Raw genomic sequence first — 21,742 nt, 5'->3', positions numbered from 1 at the left:
TGCATTTTAGTAAAAGTTTTATCAATCTTAGTTATTGAATTATAATTTTACATAATTTAGATATGTATAAATATGCAATTAAATAATAATTGTTTATTTATATCTTAAATAACATACCATACAATGAAACAAAGGAACAAAATATGGTTATTTTTTGTGAAATTTTGTATATACCAACAAATATTTTGGTTTAAAGTCATTGAAGACACTTTTTCAGCTTATAATTTCAATTATCTTAAAATACAACCAAAGTATAACCAGCTAAAATGCTTCACTTAAAAATTCTATATACCTAATGAGAAAGTTATTTTTATGATAATGAAACAAATAAATATTAATTATTAGATTTTATTATAAATTATCAAAATTTAAACACACAAGTTATCCGTGAATGTGCGCACCAACCTTTTGGTACCGAGTAGAGCCCCTATATATAATACGGCAAGAATTTAATGACTGAGAGTTGTGTAAGAGAATATAAACACCCGAGTATTAGGCAGGAAACAATGTGATGATTTCTCTTCTAAATTTTAATTATTTTCACTGTTTCAACAAAATATAAAAGATCAATTTCCCCGGTTCTCGACTTTTTCTTTTCTTTCTAATTTCTGGTGATAGGAAGCTTAACCGCTCAAGCGTTCTCTGGCATAGCCCATTTAAAATTAAATTGAGCTAGTGTTTGTTACCATCATATAAATTTCGTTTTCTTTTTAAAGCACATCTGCCATCCTGCACATAAATGATTATTGATATAAGATGATCTAAAGCCACTGGGTGAAAAACAAGACACTTGTAGATTTACCACCCATTTTTAAAGCACATATGCCTTCCTCGACTTTATTGAAGATGTATGTACCATCTTTAAACTTTTGTTTTTTAAAAATGAATAGTTTCTGAGTTCAGAAGTGTGAAAATAAATTGGTACTAATAAGGAGTTACTATTCTATCCACCAATGAGAGTAGAGAAGTCCATTGAACATAATAAATAGAACCACTCCTTCACTACTGATATACCTGTGAAAGAAAGGGGATACCCAACACATGATATACCTTTATCTTCTATTTAAAATTTGCAACACTCCGTACACAATTAGTCATACATAACACAAGAATAACAATTTTTATTTTTTTTAACAATCAGAGATCCGAAAATTTACGCAAAATCTATATGGTGCAATTTAGTATACCCAGCGGAGTTCCTTTCCACGAGAAAGGAGAAACAAGAAAAGCTCACAACACACGATATTATTGGATAATTTTATTGTCAGCATATTCATTCAATAAGAAAGGGTGGATAAAAGAGTAGCAACACGTAATAATAAGAATGAGAAGACATAAAGTCAATGTGGAAAATTAGAGATTAAACATAAAAGAGATTACAGTCTTTCAACCCCCCATCCCACCCTTTTTTCTTCCTTCCCAACAAAGAAAAACATGAATTCCAATGCCTCGCCAAAAGCCATAAAATAAAATCCAAAACAAAAACTTGAATGGCATGAAAGTTTTTCAAATATACTTTCCCACAAATCAATGTGTGAATTTCCTATCCGATATCAAATCTTACAAGTGCGTAACAGACGGCTCAACTAAGAAATTGACAACCCTATTTAAGAAATTTAAGCCAAATACAGTCTCTTCACAGTTAACTTTTACAGAAACAATCAATGGGTCGGAGCATTTACCTTCAACAGTAACTGTAATTAAGCATGGCATGGAATTGCTCAAGATCTCACTGCTGAAACGCAAACACAGACCAGATGCATCATCAAGGTTGGCAGCAACCGGCATATCCACAGATACAAGAGAAAGATTTGCATTGCTCAGCATCTGTAGTGCTAACGTTTCACATATCACAAGGAATTTGTCCTCTGTCAAAGAGTTGCTGCGCTTGTTCAGCTCTAGAATGTGATCGGTAAAGGTGCAACTGTATTCAAATTATGCAGAAAATCAAATTTAGAATCTCCTATGATGAAACAACAACAAAAAAAAAAGCCTTATCCCAAGGATGAAACTGGAAAAAATAAAAGGGAGACAGAGTCAGGAAGGTGCAGGGAACATAAAAAGTCAACAAATAATAATAAACAGATAACTAGTGTGGATTAATGCACAAAATAGATTACGTTTCTGTTCAAATGAAGATGCAGATTGCAGAGTTACTTTATCTTATTGCTGAGCCAGATAGTTAATTTTCTGAAGCTAGCAAACACTTGCAAAGATCATTTTGTTTGACAATTATAGATCCTAACATCATTTTTAACAAAGAATGTGAAAAACTAGTTGGGCAAAACGCTAAGATAGTCTATCTGAATAGCCATATGGATAAACCATAAGGGTTTATTTGTGGGAATGTTTTCTATTTTCAATAATTACAAAAATGTTACATTGTTTCTTGTTTTCGAAGATTTGTACAAATAAACAAGAACGCGTCTTTGTAAATCGAATAGTAATAATTGATGAAAACAGAAAACATTTCCATTAAACAAACAGACCTGTAATTATTCTAGATTCTAACACAATTAAAAAGTAAATAAAAATAGACAAATGGGATATACTGATTTAACCTTCTTTTTGACGTATAATCAATAATGGATTCAGAAAAACATAAAACCACATTTCAAATATGCTTTCTCAAGGATGTCTAAAGGATATAGAAACAAAGCAAAGAGCTTGAATAAGTAATATCCATACTGTTCAAAATTTAACCCTCCTTTATTTTTGACATGCAAAAACAGCCAAAATACTAAATAAATGGTCAAAAGACCAAAATAGTTTAAATTTTAAATTCAATCAATGGCTCCCATTTACTTATAAGAAGCTTCCTATTCTTTGAAGTTCAAATTTTAATTTTCCTCCCTGACACACCCTCATCTTGAATACGGATATGAATGGCATTTCATAAGAATTTGACTGATGCTTAATCCTTTATTATAGTATTTTAAGTTTTCAACATAATAAAGTGTGGAGGAGGGCAATCGAGTATGATAATACAATGAACCATATGTTTTCCTACAAGGCATATTATCAGATATATATATATAACAACAAATGACAGTCATACCTTCTCACATATTCAAACATCCCTGGAAGGCGAGATTCCTTATCTCTGAAATCTTCAATACTGAGGGGAAGGGGTTTTATAAAGTATCCTATGTCAGGCTTTAACTTGACAGGGAATTTCTTGTCATTGCAAAATAAAGCCAGATGCAGTGGCAAAAGGTGGTGATGGAAACGAACAAGCAGAGTCCGGTTTGCTGTCTCACCAGGCTCCAGAGAAGGAATCTCCTCCATGGAAACCAGTGCTGGTTTATTGACATGAAATTTTAAGGTACTGCAACAGAGACAAATAAGTATTCTGCATTAAGCACTTTGAAGCTAGCATGTAAAGATTCCACATGGATAAATTAGACAGTACATATACCAAAGTTTACACAATGTACAGGCAACCTAAATTCAAATTTTCACCTCTAAGTGATAGGTACTAGTATATGAAACCCAGTTAAGAAAACATTTTAAGTTATTAGAACATATCAATAACACAAATAAGTATTTAAATTCCAAATCATAAAACAAGAAAAATGAAGACAACCACCATACAAAATCTGAAAAGATTAAAACTTACTTTTCAGTTGGTGATGATGTTCGATCAGTAGAATCAGAGCTTTTGCTATAATCTTCTTCTATTAAGACTATATCGAACATGGGCTCCAGAGAACAATTTTCAAATAATACTTCCAAACATACAAGGTGAGAGGATATGCTTGAAGTCTCAGATGAAAATGAATAATTCACCTTTAACCCATTTCCATTTACAGGATCTAAGAGAGTGTAGCATTTAGGTTTAACCCGGTTTCCAATATTTCCAATGGTTATTCTTGCTGATGATCTACGAACTTGACTTTGCTCTATCTCACTTCCTTTAGATGACCTGGCCGGTTCATCTAACCAAGACTCAAGAGACTTCGTTGACATCAAGTCCCGAAAACCAGCTGTGCCAGAGGGAGCCCCACTGTTCTGATATTCACAGACATTGCCAGTGTCTGAAATCTGAATCAATGGATCAGCATTATCTTCTCCTTCATTGCCAGAAACAGATTCATCACTGCCACTGGCTTCGCCTGAAGCAGTAATAGACTGTTCAGAACTATAATCAGAAGCACTTCCCTCATCCAAAGACCCAGATGTGCCAGTATCATCCTCCTCATCTGAATCACTCTTAGCAGCTCCATCATACTGATCAAGATCAGTGTATGGCAGGCTACAAGGTTTTGGGAGAGGCTCATAGCCTGGAGCTGCATGGAATACTAACTGTGAAAGAGACCCGGGAAGGTAAAACCGGTAATCAATGGGTTCAGATGGAACTGTCATGGCTTTTGTCTGTCCACCAAATATGCATTCTGCAAGTATATAGGATTGGTCTCTTTTTTGTGATTCACTATTTTCTTCTTCCCCATGTTGAGACTCCAAATTACTAGAGAGAAGTTTCTTTAAGAAACGTGAACGATCACGAATATCATAGTTAAGGTCACGCTCGGCCAATTCAATTACATAACTCCAAACTTTTCTCACGGTCAAAATATCTTCTCCCTTAATGCACAGTAAGACCTGTCACAGAAACCCATTAAATCATTAACTCACTACTTTCAATGGAACTCTCTCTCCCCTTTTTTTCTTATATAAGGAAGAAAAGAAACACAATAAGAAGCATGCATATATAATATTCAGGAAAACAGAATTGGTCCTAAGTTCTAACATCAGTCATTATATGGCCTATACACACTGAACAGTATATAAAAAATAAAACAATTACATTTTCTAACTTAAAAATTGCGAAAGCAACAAACCATATATTATCTGTTATCAAAAGAGAAAACTCGGCAAACAAGGGTAAGCAGAAGAGCATTTTGTTTCCTTTGTTGTTTTCATTTCCTTCCATCATTTTATTTTCTTCCTTTATACGTTAGATTTATCTTCAGCAGAATCCTTAATTGACTAGGATCCTATAATTTCAGATTTCCTTCATCGGTTAGTCGAGATCCTGTCATGCAAGATTCCTTTCCTTTGTATTAGTAGTCTTTAAAAGGCTGTCATTATTCAGTAAGAAGCAATCAGATTTATTCTCTTATTTTAGTCAGCCTTAGAAGTTTAGAAGTGGCTTTGTCAAGAACAAGTTTGCTTCTCGCTATTTACGATAGGGAACAAGAAGGATCCTTCCACATCCAGACCTGTGACTAGATCCTACACTAAGGCCCATAAAATTACCCTCATGCAGGAGTCAGATATATTTTGTTTATATTTGACCCTTGAACAACCCAATGACACCAAAATGACCACATGCAAATACCCACCAAATGGGTCTGGAAAGTTCAATTGAAGAACAGGAAGAAGGCTAATAGTAGAAAACAGTCATCCAATTATCATATTAATCAATCAATAAACATATAAAAAATCAGCTTTTTTCATACAATAGTATAAAATTTACTTGATTGCATACCTTTGCAGTGGTATTAAGAAACTGAAGCTTAGCTTCTAATGCTTCTGAAGTAAAACACCGGGCAAGATACTTAAGTACTGTACTCAACATCCTTGGAATTATGTCACCCAAAGAACAATACTCCCCCAATATCCAAATAATCATTGCACGGGCAGCTGGAACCTTGATTTTATCCAAGCTACAGACTAACTGAATTATAACCTTTTAAAATAGAAAGGCTAGAGGTTTCAGTCATAACTGCAAAAGCAACGTACCAAAAAATTGCAAGTACTACTAACTCAAGAATTGAAATACCACACAACACAAGATACTAGTATGCTGTCCAATCTCAGGTCCAGTTTGTTCCACATACTCCATATATTATCTTGAAAAAATATTTAATTCAATTTAAAAAAAAAAAGGAAAAACAGTACCACAGGAGATGATTTTATAAGAATACCTTCTCATAACTGGATGGTTCTAATTTTATAATTGATTTGATGGATATAATTGCCTGAGTTAGCACACCCTCTTCTCCATCCAAGGATCTAATTTCACCACAAAAAAATTCTGCAAATATGGATATTAAACAAGAAATGTGATATATTTCTTTAATAAATAGACTTAACAACCAGATCGCACACCTTGTCTAACCAGAGTCAACAATCCTTCCACGCATGAAGTTGCCATTTTCGGAAGTCGCTGAGCACATAGACCAAGGGCAGCAACTGTGTCAGCAGCAAATCTCCTATTTGGATCTCTGATATAATCCTAGCAACACACTAAGAAGAGTGTCAATTTACGCACCAAACTCCATGATTTAAATGTCATAGCAAAGAGATAAATGCAAAAAACCAAACAAAATAATGAAAAATATGAGCAGATGACAGACACCTATTGGGGTGTTGGGGGATTAAGGCACCCACCATGGACACCACAAAAACCCATGGTGACTAGGCAAGGTGCCACTAGGCTGCCAGGCCTTTGGCAAGTATCTGTTTTATTATAGTGGTAGTGTCTGGAAAGCTCTAATATCTAGAAAATTCTAAAATATGCATGAAACTCAAACTCCACTAAAAGACCTTTTTATATATTCATACATAATATAACAATCATTTATCATACAATATATCTGAAATTATCCAGAAATTCAATTCAACACTGCACAATAGGGCCTTTCCTGTCATGCTTACGTAAACTAGTGTTTGTGTTTCTTTATAAATGAAGAACTTTCAGCAAACAAAACATCAATGGAAAGATAAATGCAACTAATAAGTGAGTTTGGATTGAAATTAAAAGCTTGTCAAACAGAAACACACATTTCAATGCACCAAACAGAGAAGCAAGTATTTTGTCTCAATGAGTTGAAAGCCAGTTACGTTGAACTTAACTTTTATCCAAACACACCCTAAATAGCTCAAGAAAGAATTAAAGTAGCTTGAAGTCTTGGCAAGTAACTACTTATGTATATCAGCAGAAACCAAGTAAAACTAGACATATAGTTCTTTCTGGAAAACAGTCACCTCACATCATAACTTAACCTAGGGAAAAAACATATTCGATATGAAATACCTGAAACTCTTTATAAATGAATGAAATGGATGAATCCGTGGCAATAGAAGAAAGTACATCTAGCTTCAGCGCCTTTATCTGATAGGAATCTGAAGAGCATATGAAAAAATCTTGGTAGTGTGGAGCAAAGAGAGATGGGATTGCTTTTGCAAACACTTGTATATTGCACAATACCTACATAAGTCAATGAAGAAACAATAATTAATATTGAAGTCAAGTATAGAAGAAATTGAGAATATAAAATTTATTGCCTTATCCAATGATATGTTCTATGTACCTCATCTCTCCTAATAATCTTTTTCTATCAAAATAAAATTTTATTATTCACAAAAGAGACAAATTCCAACATTTTAATTGGACAATAGTAATACATGTCAGTCGTAAAAGCAAGATATCTCCCAAGAACAATCAAACACCATTACCTCAAAAGATTCGGCATAAAAAACAAAAAACTTGCTAAATTCTAACACCCTGCAGATACAATGCCATCACTTATGGCATTAAGTAAAGAACTCACTAATTACATCAACACTTTGAAAATTGAAATGAATAAACTACCAATTAAACATTACGTCCATTCTAGAAACAGAGCATTCTTATTTAGATGTCTGAGCAAATATTTCTTCATTAAGGTATATACTGACAACTGTCGCCACTCACCACAACTGAATAAAATTTCCGAGTAAAAGTGAAACCATCAATTCCGAATTTCTGATAACATGTCAACAATGCCATTCATTCATTTATAATAATAATAATTAAATCATGCATTTGAAGGAAAGGCCACAAACAAAGCCCTCTAAATTCTACAGTCCCAGGGTTCATGAAAAGTTCTAAATTCGTACCCACACCATCTATGTAAATAGCGTGGTGTGTCACCCTAGCTAGAATGAGCAGTAACATAATAAAATCGACAAGGAGGGAAAAGGGAAAATAGAAACTTCACCTAATAAAAAAAGTGATAATGTATTAAAGATTAGATGATAAAACAAGATCTATAATGATATAGTACACATTTACCAATAGTCCTCAAAAGAAGATTTCATATATAATTTAATATATCGAATAGCAAACAAATGAATGTAATAGACAATGTAGAAGAACAGAAGTAAAACAAGCTAAACAAACTAACAGAGGATTCAAGAAATGTTGCATACCACATATCTTGAGGCAGACGATGATCGCAGGACAAACAAGAGTGGTTTAACAATTCTTTTGATGTGCTCCTTAGAAGCCATTATCCAGTGTACACCAGCAGCTGCAAGAACAACTGCACTGTTATTACTCCATAGCAACGGTGATGTACAGTGCAGCAGGATCTTCACAACATCATTACTGCAAGATGTATATTGTGATACATCTAATTTAGGAGCAACCCTATTTGTAGAACTTGAGCGTGATAAGTACTCATCTGGCCCTTCAATGTAACACTGGAAGACCATAGTGGCTAATTCAGATACAGTCTTATCAATGGAATAGCCAGCATCTTCTTTTGAAGTAATGTAGGACTCGTCTTCCTCTAAATTGTCAATGTCTTTATTGTACAAAGAAAACATGATGGATTCTTTGACAAGCCCGTGCCTCGCTATTACATACCGCAGAAGGATCCCAATTAGAATTATTTGACCCCACTCTTCCACATCAGGAAGAATCTCACACAACCGTCTGTAATTTCTTCCAATCAATGAAAAATTGTTAGGGCAAACTGAAGTAAATGCAGATGCAGCAGCTCCAACAACTCCTGGGGAATGGTCATTTAAAAGTAGTCCCACAATCTGCATAAGAAGGACCAAAATTTATGTACTGAAACTGTATGGCTTTCCAATGATACATTGATTAAATCAAATATCCAGCATAAAACTATCTTCTCATAAATTTTAATTCAAAAGTATGTAGCCCAAGGAAACCCCAAAGAAAAACATCACATTTTTTCTTTCCATTATTATTACATCATCTAGGTCCAATTGAAGACAAATCTCAATAACTTCAATAAACCAGCACACACATTAACCAGACCTCTTCGATTGCAGAAGCATGTTCCTCCATCCGCAAATCATGAAGCTTGGGAAGAGCATTAGCTGCACACTTTCTAACATAGACAGAAGGATCTCTCGCACATTTTTGCACAGCAACAATAACAAGAGGCGCAATTACATGAAGGCGGATCCCAGCCATGGCACGGAGCGCCCATGCCCTCACCAACGGATTTGTGTCCCCGAGGTCCTTCTGGAAGTAATTAATCGACAACAACGCCTCATTCGGACGCCTAAGTAAAAGAAACAAAACAAAACATTAAGCAAACAACACCGACGAAATTCAAGACCGCAGAATGCTACAATTCAGGAAACAACAGCATAAATTGATTTCCAAAGGCATAATTCTAACATAAATCGAAATTGTTACTTAAGGCTGCAACTTACTTTTCAGCGTAATGCAGAAGGTACAAGTAGACCAGCTTCTTCACTTCCAAGGACTGAGACGCAACATTTTTAACAACCTGTAATTTTTGTTAAGAATCGAAACGAAGTTAGAGAGCATGAATAGCACGCAAGTGAACATAAATCAATTCGCATTCCTAACGAAGGTGAGTGAAGGTGAACAAAAAATCAATTCGAATTCCAAATCAAGTAAACTAGTTCTGAATGGCGGAATCTATCTAGATGCAAAATTCAGTTTCATAATAATGAAGGCGAAACAAATGGAATTCGTGAAGAATAGAAATTAGAGGCTTAGATTAGATGGAAAGAGGGAACCTGAGGGAAGAAGTTGGAGACGTCGAAGCCCTGAGCGATGAGAGCGAGAAGGCGCTTGAGAGCTTCGCACTTCTCGGAATCGAACTTGCTGTCGAGGAGAGGGGCGATGTTGACGTCTTCGGGATCGTCGTAGAGGTGCGCGTCGGTGCCGATCCGGAACACCGCCGTCGACGCCTTGCTCAGGGATTCCGCCGTTGCTCCGAATTGCGGGAACATCATTTATTAGTCTCTCGGAATGGAATAACCTCAACTGTGTTTTTCTGATCTGTTTAGTTTATTGTTTTCAAGGCTGAAACTGTACTAGTTATTACTGATCGTTTGGATACTCAGAAAATAGAAAATAACAGAGATTCCATACGGTAATGCTTTTTTTTCACCGTTTTGGGTGAACAGATTCGCCTTCGTTACTTGGTATTATTGGCCATTGGGAGTATCTCCATGATTTACGTTTACCACTTTTTCACATAGAAAAAATACTTTATTTTTTGTCTTTATGAATTATTCTTTTCAAAGAAAAGTATTTAAAAGTTATTAATTTAACAAAATAAAGACAATTTTATTTTAGTTTAAAGGCTAGTTATGCATTTTTTTTAGTATAAAACCTTTCCCGTTAATTAATTAGTTAGGATGGAGAAATAACTTCAATGAGTTGGGGGGTATGCGGATTCTAATAACAACATTACTCATGTTCCATTTCACAAGTGCTTTGAGTTAACACTTATTCAGAAGAATAGGATTGTATGGGAGATGTGAAACGTTGATGGCAATGGTAGTTGATTATAAAACACACAACATGAAGCCCTAGCTAGTGAGTATGAAAGTTTTTATTTAATGTTTCTTAAGACATGGAATAATAATAGGGACACATGGACCTTGGCCAATTAATGTGATTTCCAACACAATATTATTTTTCCCCGCTTTTATGATAATTTTTTTTCTTTTTTTCAAGACTTCCCATTAACACAAGATTCATTAACCTTACCATCCATTGACATATTAAATGTGGCCACCCTCCTTCCTTGATGATATTATCATTGTCATTTAAATGAGTAAAATTGTTACTTTCCATTTTTTCCCCATCTTACTAATAGTGTCCTAATATTGTATTCTTTATTGTTGTAATTATCTTGTTTTGTCACAAAACTATAAGTCAACTTTCATATATATCATGATTGTCATGATTTTATGACATGTGTATGTGATTGGATTAGGGTTTACATATTGACCTTTTACATGCACTTGTGTTGACCCATTCATCCTAAAGTTGGTTATGTCAATCCTTGACAATGAAACAATTTAGAGCTTCATAAAACTCCTCATAATATGTCAATGACATTCATATTTTTCGTATATCACATGCAAATATTTGTGTTCAATATTAAACTAATTATTTCTAAATCAAATCCATCGCACTATAAATTTCATTTAGATTGATTTACACAATACTTTGACAAACTCTTCTTTTCATATGTCTAAGAGTTCTAACATCAAAGTTAATCACAATTGAGACTAATGCTAGAATAATAATTTTTGTCATAATATTCTATGTGATCGTTATTAGTATTTAGGATAAGAAAATAAGTTGAACTTGTCGAATCAACTCGTTTAGAATTTGAGATTTCTAATCTGTCACCCTGTCTTGATCCACCAAAAAATTGGGTTGACATGGATTAACCCACCAACCCTTTTTATGTAAAGAAATGAACTTAATTTTTTATATAAATTATAAATATTTATTTAATTTATTTTTTTGTCTAAATAAATTATTATTCAAAATTTAAAATAATTAATTTAATTTTTAATACTTATTTATTATTTAATATTTGTAAAAGATAAAATTAATTAAAATATATTTATTATTATTTTTGCAGGCACAACCCATCAAGCCAAGCATAAAATGATACAAACTTAAATTCTTGACTCATTTATTTTTCTTATGTAGGAGCAAGACATATCAACTCATATTTAACAAGACAACATTATGATGGGACAAGTTAGACGGTTTTATCACCCCTAAATGTTATGAAACCATATTCAAACCAAGGATTTTTCAATCTCTATTTTTTTTTATTAAACAAAGTTTGAAATTCGTGGTCTAGTTGCAAGATAGTGATAAAAAAGAATCATCTAGGATATCAAACTACGCAACTACACCAATGTCTAAATGATTTTCACATAACTTTCAATTGGTGTCTCATAGTAAAAAAAAATTATCTTTGTTATATATGTGTCTCATAGTAAAAAATTCTATATTTAAAAACAACTTTAAGTTATAACTTACCATGGCTAACGCACTGATAATAAAAAAGAAGTATAGGTAATTTAGCAAATCACTTTATATTTATAATTTTTTTGACATAAAATTCATATTTATATTTATATAATACATGTAGAGATGCATATATGTACTCATGTTCCAATTCAGGAAAAAACAAAAAAAACAACTAATGTTCCATTTCACAAGTGCTCCTCCTAGTTAACGCCTATGTGGGCTACTGGCACCGTCTGTCAGGGAAACGCGAAACCTCAATGGCAATGGCAATTTCTCATAGCACGCACTCCACACTTCCCAACGCGAAACCCTAGCTTCTGAGTAGCAGACTTTATTGTGCCAATTTCACTCCCTCGAATCCGATCACTTTTCCTCTTCAATTTCGCTCTTGTTGACCTTTATCGTGCTAATTCGCTGAAGGAGAACAACAACAACAACTCTCTCAGCTTTATTCCTCTCATTTTGCCCCAATCGGTATTTTTTTAATCCTGCATTTTGCTTTGAGACTTTAGCATTGATCGCTTCCAGTTGAATCCTTTTTTTATTTCTATTGTTCCGCATGCTGTTTTCTCCGGAACTTCATATCTGTGCAGTGAATTTCATCATCATTTTCGTTTTTTATGCTTTTAGGAGTTTCGCCGTGGTGTTAAGACTTAAAGAGTCGACGTTGCTTTCTTTTATTTGGTTTTTGAAAATATATTATTTTAATATTTTTCCCATTCGTAAATTTCTCTCGAGGCTTGCATTGGTTGATGTTTGGAGACAATTTCCATTTCCGGACAATGAGACACGAGTTTCTTGTTGATTACGCCAGGCTGGGCTGAATGGTTGGAGATGTATAAGGATTTATAATAATTAGAAAAGACAAAAAAGGAGATGTCTCTTTGCTTACATGCTTGATCGTTGTTGAACATTTCATTTTATTATGATTTTCTCGTTTTGATTAGAAGCTGCTTACCTTTTTCTTGACTTTGGTTCTAAGTTGCATGTGTTCATGCATAACTTTTCTCTCTCTATATTATACGATTCCATAGTTCAAGGCGAGTTCTAATTTCTAAAATTGTACTTGCTACAAAGGTTTTGCGGTTTTGTTGTGTTCCTTGATATTATGGGGAAATTGAGGTTGGATGCAGCCACAATTGTGGTTGTGTTACGGTCGCATTGTGGTTGCGGACACCCAAAAACCTTGATGTTCCAACTGAAATTGTGGTGGCGGACCCTTTTTAAAACCTTCCTTGCTACTTCACAATGATAATTTTTGGAAGTGATTTGTAAACCCAATACAACTGCTAGTATTCACAGTCTAAAATTAATTTGTATCTTTCAGGTGCCACAATATTAAGCCTTGGAGAAACCTTAATGGCTCACTGTTCTAACAAGGATAATGACCCAAGTGCATCTCAATTAAGTTGGTGGTATGTAGATATATCTTATCAAGAACTAAAAAAGGGAAGTTACAAAGTGATGCGCTCAGATGAAACTTTCATTTGTCCGTACTGTCCCGAGAGAAAACAGGATTATAAGTACAGGGAACTCCTTAATCATGCTTCTGGGGTGGGTCGGAGTAGTTCAGAAAAGAGATCTGCAAAAGAGAAGGCTAATCATCTGGCTTTAGTGAAATATTTGGAAAAGGATCTTGCGTATATGGATGGCCCATCAAAACCTGTAGATAAAGGTCTTCCTGTTAATCAAGTTACTGCAACAAAATATCTGTTTCTTATGCTGAAACTCACCAATTCACGAGGATATTTGATGGAATGATGAAGATATCTGATAAAGTAACATGGCAACAGTCAGCACTCAGCGCTAACATTATTTTTTGTCTTTCAGGTGCCAAATTATTAAGCCCAGGAGAAACCGTAATGCCTCACTGTTCTAATAAGGATACTGATATAAGTGCATCTCAAATAAGTTGGTGGTATGTTGATACATCTTACGAAGAACTCAAAAAGGGAAGCCACAGTGTGAAAACCTCGGACGTGACTTTCATCTGTCCATACTGCCCTAGGAGAAAACAGGATTATTTGTACAGGGAACTCCTAGAACATGCTTATATGGTGGGTCGGAGTAGTTCTGAAAAGAGAAGTGCGAGAGAGAGGGCCAATCATCTTGCTTTAGTGAAATATTTGGAAAATGATCTTATTATTATTATGGATGGCCCGTCAGAACCTGTGGATAAAGGTAATCCTCCAGTTAATGAAGTGGCCATATCAGTTTACAATTTTTTTTTTAATTCCCAAGTTACTGAATATGAAGAATTTTGTCAATTCACAAAGTCAGTACTAACACTAATTTTTTGTCTCAGGTACTAAATTAAGCCTAGGACAAACTGTAGTGGCTCAATGCTCTAACAAGGAGACTGGTATGAGTGCATCTCCAATAAATTGGTGGTATGTAGAGAAATTTTACAAAGAACTCAAAAAGGGAAATCACATGGTGCAAACCTCAGATCTGACTCTCTGTTGTCCATACTGCCCTAAAAAAAGAAAACAGGATTATGTGTACAGGGAACTTCTTGAGCATGCTTCTGGGGTGGGCCAGAGTAGTTCAGAAAAGAGACATGTCAGAGAGAAGGCCACTCATCTGGCTTTAATGAAATATTTGAAAAATGATCTCAAGTATTTGAATGATCCATCAAAATCTGTGAATGAAGGTAACCCCCCCGTTAACAGGGTGCATCAGATTAGTTCACAAGAGAGAAGTGTCAGAGAAGACGCTACTCATCTGCCTTCAGCGAAATACTTCAAAAAGGATCTTACAAATGTGAGTGATCCATCATCAAAACCTGTAAATGAAGGTGATCCCCCTGTTGTTAATGAAGCAATCATTACAGAATTTTTGTTCAGGTTTTTCTAGTTATTGATTATGCTGAGATTGGTTAATTCAATTCACTATGATGTATAATGGAAGTATTCTGTGAAGTGAGTTTTTTTATCAAAATTAAAAATCTGCAAAGTAACATGATGGCAGTCAGTACTAACACTGATTTTTGTCTTTCAGGAACCATAACAGGAAGCCCAGGAGAAACTGTAATTGGTTGCTGCTCTAACAAAGATAGTAATATAAGTTCATCTCAAATTGGGCGGTATGCAGAAAAATTTTATGAAGAACTCAAAAGGGGGATACACAATGTGAAAACCTCAGATGAGACTTTCAGGTGCCCATACTGCTCTAATAAAAAGATAAATCGGGATTATGTTTACAGGGAAATCCTTGAACATGCTTCAGGGGTGGGTCAGAGTAAATCTCAAAAAAGAAGTTTCATCGAAAAGGCCAATCATCTGGCTTTAGTAAAATATTTGAAAAAGGATCTTATGAATGTGGGTGCTCCGTGTCCATCAAAACCTATGGATCAAGGTGATCCCCCTATTAATGAAACAATTATAACAATGTTTCTGTTTCTTTTTCCCTGTTAATGAATATGCAGAAATTGGCCAATTCACAACAATATTATGTAGAACTAATCTATAAAGCAACATGACAACATTTGTTGCTAACACTAATTTTTATCTTTCAGGTACCAAAACAATAAGCCCAGGAGAAACTGTAATGGGTCACTACTCTCATAATGACAATAATATAAGGGCATCTCAAATAAGTGGGTGGTATGTACATAAATCCTATGAAGCACTCAAAAAGGGAAGCCACAATGTGAAAACCTCAGAAATGACTTTCTCTTGTCCATACTGCCCCAATAAGAAGAGAAAACGGGATTATGTGTACAGGGAAATCCTTGAACATGCTTCTGGGGTGGGTCAGAGTAGCTCAGAAAAGAGAAGTGCCATTGAAAAGGCTAATCATCTTGCTTTAATGAAATATTTGGAAAAGGATCTTATGATTGTGGATGGTCCACCAAAAACTGCAGATGAAGGCAGTCCTCCTTTCAATTTTGAGAAGCAGTTTGTGTGGCCATGGACTGGGATCGTGGTTAATATTCCTACTAGACTGACAGAAGAGGGATGTTGTGTTGGGGAAAGTGGTTCCAAGCTGAGGGATGAATACCGAAGTAGGGGATTTAATCCACAAAGAGTCCGCATTCTTTCAAATTTCTGTGGTCATTCTGGAACTGCAGTTGTGGAATTCAATAAAAATTGGACAGGCTTAGATAATGCTTTAGCATTTGAAAGAGCATATGAATTAGATCATCATGGGAAAAAAGACTGGTTTGCTAATACAGAGCATAAGTCTGGTATTTATGCATGGATTGCTCGAGCTGACGACTACAAGGTAAACAATATCATTGGGGAACAACTGCAGAAGATGGGGGATATCAAAACAATATCTGAACTTATGGAAGAAGAAGCTCGAATGCAGGATAAACTTTTGTCCAGCTTGAATAATACTCTTCAGGTCAAGAAGAAGCGATTAAAGGAGATGGAAGTAAAATATTATGAGACTTCACATCGTATGGACATTGTAATGGGGGAAATAGATAAGCTCACTCAAGGTCACAATCAAGGTATCTACTATTGTTGAATCTAAGTTGCTTTCTTCTCTAATTTGGATCATGACTTTTTGTTTTTGTTAGTGTTTTTTGTTTCTGATTTATTTTTCAGTCGTAAAAGGACCTAGTCTATGATGAAATTACTAATTTGTTTACATTGGTCCAACTGCCAGTGCCGCTAGTTTATAGATCACCAGATATTGGAAAAAACCCAAGTCTCACATCGACTAGAGACAAGGCAAAGATAGAATATACAAGTAGGGGGCAATCCTCACCCCTCGAGCTAACTTTTGGGGTTGAGTTAGGCCGAAATCCACATTCTAAGATGATATCAAATCCTATTCTAGATCCATTAACGGGCCACCCACCATATTATCTGCACACCAAGCCCAAAAGTGCAGTTGGGTGTGAGGGGGTGTGTATTGAGAAAACCCCAAATCCCACATTGGCTAGAGACAAGGCAAAGATATATATATATATATATATATATATATATATATATATATATATATATATATATATATATATATATATATATATATATATATATATATATATATATAGTGGGGTGCAACCCTCACCCCATGAGTTAGCTTTTTGGGTTGAGTTAGGTTCAAACTCATATTCTAAGTCTGGATTGTATCTGATTTAAACAATTATTTTATTGGTAGAATCAAAGTCCAGAAACTGCAAACTGCTGGTTGCATCATCATTGAAGTTACACTGAAGAATTGATATATGTAAAAATAATGGTTTGAAACTGTTCTGCTAGATCTTCTACAATACATTTCTGACATTTCATTGTTTCTAAATGATGCTGAACTATTTTATTGATATTGTATTATGCCATGATTGCTTGCATTCAGAGATGAAGAAAATACAGTCAAGTGCAACTCAACACTTCCAGAATATTTTTAATGGTCATGAAAGGCTTAAGTTGCAACTTGAATCTCAGAAAAGGGAGCTTGAGTTGAGGAGAATTGAATTGGAAAAACGTGAGGCACGTAACGAAAGTGAAAGAAAAAAGTTGGAAGAAGAGATTATGGAGGTGTAGTGTTTTTCTTATTATTGTTGCATCTCTTCTATCATGCTGTGATTGAAATTCCTGTGAAAGGGAAATTGAAGTAAAAAATATTGTTTAAGGATGATTAATTAAGATGATCAATATTTACATGTTTTAGTGATTTCAATGGAGGAGTTGGTCACCAAAGTTAATAAATTTTCCATTTTTGCTTATCAAGTTTGATGATCTTTGTGGAGACCTTAGTCCAAGAATATTAGGAATAAAATCCAATTGTTTTCTATTATAGTAGTATGCAATTGAAGGCTACACATTTTCTTTGTTTGAAAAATCCTTTTTTTTTTGCCAGTCATAAATGGACTGCATGAGATGGTTTCTGTCAATGAGTATTGTAAATTTCCTGAAGTGTGCCCCTATTTTTTTTATTTTTTTTGATTTTTTTTGCGAGGGGGGATTTACTCTAGCCTTAGGATGTTGAATGTTGTGTATTTCAAAATGGATGTCAATAATAATAGTAACAGAACTCCATTTAGTTTTCATATGCTAAGGAGTTATGTTATGAGATGAAATTTAGGGGAAGGAGGGCGAAAATAAAATCCACCAGTTTAGAATTGTATGTCCAAGAAATTCACTGGGATTTTATTTCTTTCAATTTTCACACTATTTTTTCCCTCCCGGTAAGGATGTGGAATCTAAAACAAAAAATTGGGCATTATATTTTTTTTTGTCTTTGTAATCATTTAATGTTAACAATGATGATGTGTCCAAGAATATATTTGTAGAATGTTATGTTTAGCAATTCTGATGTCTATTTTCTTTTTAGAATGCATTGAAAAATAGCTCTCTTGACATGGCTGTTCTGGAGCAACAAAAAGCTGGTGAAAATGTTTTGAAACTGGCTGCAGATCAAAAGGTTTGTCTAGCCTGTTTTTGTGCAGTTTTAATGACTGAAAGTGTCATTGTCCACATCAGGATAGCTGGTTGTTAATGCTATTTGACAATCTATTTATCCAGCGGCAAAAAGAACAATTTCATGCTAAAATCATCCTGCTTGAAAGACAACTGGAAGTGAAACAAAAACTAGAATTGGAGATTCAACAACTGAAAGGAAAATTAAATGTCATGGCGTACATAGAAGATGATGGGGACACAGAAGTTCTGAATAAGGTGGATGCTTTACATAAGGATTTAAGAGAAAAGGAACAGTCACTGCGAGACTTGGATTCCCTGAACCAAACACTGATTATTAAAGAGCGTCAGAGCAATGATGAGCTACAGGAAGCTCGAAAAGAATTGATTAATGTAAGTGTTTTCTGTTTAACCAATTCTATCTTCTATTCCCTTTGTGTCGATTTTGTAAGAGCATTTTTTGAATTTTCTCGTATGTAGAATATGGCTCCAGTGATGTTTTAAATGGTGATTTTTTTTGTCCATTTAAATTGTTATATAATAAGAAGCATGATATTAATTTACTGATAAAACTGCCCTGCATATCCCACATTGCCAGAAAAAGAAAAAAAAAATGCTCTGATGTACACAGTTGGTGTTATGCATTTAAACATGGGATGCATGAACATACCATTTGGTAGTTATATTAAATGCAATTATTTCCAATATGGGGCATAAGGCTCAACCGTAGAAAGGAACAGGGGAGGGAAAGCAAAAGGGTTCTCCTTTGTTGAATTCACAAAGAAGAAAGGAACTATTGGAGGAAAGAAAGCACATTGGGTCTTATGAAAAGGAAGGGACATTTGAAGTCCAAAACACATTGGGAAGGGGGAAAATTGACATTTGTGACTTTCTACTTGGAAAATGAATCTTTAAATTGAAAAAGCTAAAAATAGTTGAGAACATATAAGAGAAAAATTGACAAATTTTATTTAAAATTTAATTACTGCACTACTTGCTGTTGCTCATATTTCTTAAATTTCAAATATGTGCGCTTAAATGTAATTCTTGTAGTTGAAAAAATTATATTAAGAGCATATCAATTAATATTTCAAAACTATTACAAACCTAAATAGCATATGAACTATGTATACCATTACTCTCCTCCCCACAAACCATACATTTGATGTAGTAACATACTGCAAATCGCGTACATGGACCTGTATTGAAGAGTATTGCAAAGTGCAAACCAGATAACAATGTTTAAACTATGATAGTGTGGGGTATTCAATACTCATTTGTTACTCTCATGTTTTGAAATTTTTTACTTTCTTGAAATTTTATCTATTGCAGGGCATTAAAGAGATATCTTGTCGTGCTAATGTTGGTGTAAAGAGAATGGGGGAGCTTGATATTAGACCATTCCTTGAAGCTATGAAGAAAAAATATAATGATGAGGATGCAGAAGATAGAGCTTCAGAACTGTGTTCGTTGTGGGAAGAGTATATAAAGGACCCAGACTGGCATCCATTTAAAATTACCATGATTGAAGGGAAACATCAGGTGTGCCTTACTTAAGCTTATAGATATCATTATTAAGTCTTAATCAAATCTAGCCTTTGCTGTTGTAAGCACTGCATTTGTTTGTATGTCATTGTACTGTTGTCTGAAGATAATAAATGTCCTTGAAAGCTACTTAGCTAGAAACATGGAACTCAGGAAGCTTAATATATAAACCTTTGATACCTATTTGGTCCCTGGAACATGTATTTCTTTCAATTTATGTTGTCTGAAGAGCATTTTATTTTTATTGTTTCATAATATTTTCATATTCATGTTTTGCAGAACTAGAGATGTTTTTGGCTCTGATTGATTTACCTGCCTTTATCCCTAGATGAACTTTTGATGGCCACAAATTGGAAGAAAAAATAATTCTGAATGTCATTGCTATATTAACTATTCTGATCAGCATGTAGATGGTCTAATGATGCCATCAGATATTAATTTTAGAACTAAGCTATGTGATGCCTATATTTAGGAAAGTCGATTAGGATATCTATTAAATGTGGTTGGAACTGGGCATCTCCAACCTTTATTCATCTGTGCATGACCAACTTGCGTGGCTCATTCCACTAGCTTTGGACAATATTTTTTCAATATAGCTATTTGATGTATACGATGGTTTTCATATTCATTTTAATCTACAATTTATTGCATTATTTCTCTAATATGTGTTTTTCTAACTTATCTGGCTTCATGCTTTTTTTCATCTCAGGAAATCATAGATGATGATGATGAAAAGTTGAAGGGACTGAAAAATGAGATGGGTGAAGGAGTCTACAAAGCTGTGGTGACAGCTTTGACAGAGATAAATACATATAATCCAAGTGGGCGGTATATAACCTCTGAATTATGGAATTATGAAGAGGGAAAGAGAGCTACCTTGCAAGAGGGAGTAAAATTGTTATTGATGCAATGGAAACTAACTAAACAAAAAAGGGGGACAATGTGAAGGTCGGTATGTGTGTAATTAAAATAAGGTACTACAATTTTCTTTTAAACTATACATTCAGAAATAAAAGAATTTTACTTATATGCAATTTAGTAATTGACAAAGAATTTAACATAGTACCTTAGGCGCGGGCTGCATCTTTTCTTAAAATATTGCTAGAAAATTTATATTATTCATAAAATTTGGTTTTTTCTCCTACCTATTTGATAACTGTTTCAATGTAACTACGAAATATAATACTGAAGGGTTGATTTGGTTACAGGAATAAATAAACATGTTGCTTTCCAAGAAGAGCCAAATGTGCTTTGGAGCCAAGCTGTCACATCTAAAGGGCTGAATGAATATTTTTAAGGAATACAGGTTATATTTAAACTAATTTTCTCTTTGCACTCCATACATCCATGGAGGTTCTTTTATTACCAATCTGTATTCATAATAATTATGCTTACTGTTTAGGTCAGGTTCCATCTTAGACCGAAACTTCCAACTCGGGTCCCCAAATGCGTGAAACATTCAATGAAATGTTGAGATATGATAAAAATAGGCTATTAAGATAAATACAAATTATATTTCCTAAATCAGCAACATAACAGAATCTGAGTCATGTCTCAACATAAAATATACTTTGGTACTTTTTTTTTTAAACAGCATTTCTAATAACCTGTTACATAGTTTTATGCATATTGACATTTTGTAGGTTGAAATATTTGAGTGACCAGTTACCAGTACTACTCGTATTTAGTTCTCCCTCCAACTCGTGAAGCTCTCCCTCCTTGTTATTCTAAGTTGAATTATGCGTTTATTCTAATA

At 34.3% G+C, this 21,742-nt stretch overlaps 2 protein-coding genes across 2 annotated transcripts; one reads left to right on the top strand and one right to left on the bottom strand.

Moving 5' to 3' along the window:
- Nucleotides 1-1,335: 1,335 nt before the first annotated feature.
- Nucleotides 1,336-10,179, bottom strand: LOC100806345 (AP3-complex subunit beta-A). The gene is made up of 11 exons (XM_003544167.5): nucleotides 9,796-10,179; nucleotides 9,463-9,539; nucleotides 9,059-9,308; nucleotides 8,200-8,817; nucleotides 7,043-7,216; nucleotides 6,115-6,241; nucleotides 5,931-6,040; nucleotides 5,492-5,692; nucleotides 3,620-4,602; nucleotides 3,059-3,328; nucleotides 1,336-1,924 (listed from the first exon to the last, which is right to left on the bottom strand). The coding sequence occupies exons 1-11, from the start codon at nucleotides 10,012-10,014 to the stop codon at nucleotides 1,561-1,563; spliced, it is 3,393 nt and encodes a 1,130-aa protein (XP_003544215.2). The 5' UTR covers nucleotides 10,015-10,179; the 3' UTR covers nucleotides 1,336-1,560.
- Nucleotides 10,180-12,201: 2,022 nt separating this feature from the next.
- On the top strand, nucleotides 12,202-21,496 carry LOC100790814 (protein INVOLVED IN DE NOVO 2). Its single transcript, XM_003545209.5, has 12 exons — nucleotides 12,202-12,541; nucleotides 13,395-13,742; nucleotides 13,898-14,248; nucleotides 14,373-14,864; nucleotides 15,068-15,424; nucleotides 15,585-16,526; nucleotides 17,378-17,559; nucleotides 18,356-18,445; nucleotides 18,547-18,834; nucleotides 19,774-19,983; nucleotides 20,696-20,934; nucleotides 21,195-21,496. The coding sequence occupies exons 2-11, from the start codon at nucleotides 13,427-13,429 to the stop codon at nucleotides 20,930-20,932; spliced, it is 3,465 nt and encodes a 1,154-aa protein (XP_003545257.1). The 5' UTR covers nucleotides 12,202-12,541; nucleotides 13,395-13,426; the 3' UTR covers nucleotides 20,933-20,934; nucleotides 21,195-21,496.
- Nucleotides 21,497-21,742: the final 246 nt, after the last annotated feature.

Source organism: Glycine max, chromosome 14, assembly GCF_000004515.6.
Source record: "Glycine max cultivar Williams 82 chromosome 14, Glycine_max_v4.0, whole genome shotgun sequence".
NCBI lineage: Eukaryota > Viridiplantae > Streptophyta > Magnoliopsida > Fabales > Fabaceae > Glycine > Glycine max.
Note: the sequence above shows the minus strand (reverse complement) of the source record. Positions and strands in the feature narration are given on the sequence as shown.

Coding starts and splice junctions, on each gene's coding strand:
- LOC100806345 (XM_003544167.5), bottom strand. CDS start 10,014: ATGATGTTCCCGCAATTCGGAGCAACGGCGGAATCCCTGAGCAAGGCG. Junction 5,693..5,930: donor AACCATCCAGTTATGAGAAG/GTATTCTTATAA, acceptor CTATTTTAAAAG/GTTATAATTCAGTTAGTCTG. Junction 3,329..3,619: donor ACATCATCACCAACTGAAAA/GTAAGTTTTAAT, acceptor TCTCTGTTGCAG/TACCTTAAAATTTCATGTCA.
- LOC100790814 (XM_003545209.5), top strand. CDS start 13,427: ATGGCTCACTGTTCTAACAAGGATAATGACCCAAGTGCATCTCAATTA. Junction 13,743..13,897: donor ATCAAAACCTGTAGATAAAG/GTCTTCCTGTTA, acceptor TTTGTCTTTCAG/GTGCCAAATTATTAAGCCCA. Junction 18,446..18,546: donor AACTGGCTGCAGATCAAAAG/GTTTGTCTAGCC, acceptor CTATTTATCCAG/CGGCAAAAAGAACAATTTCA.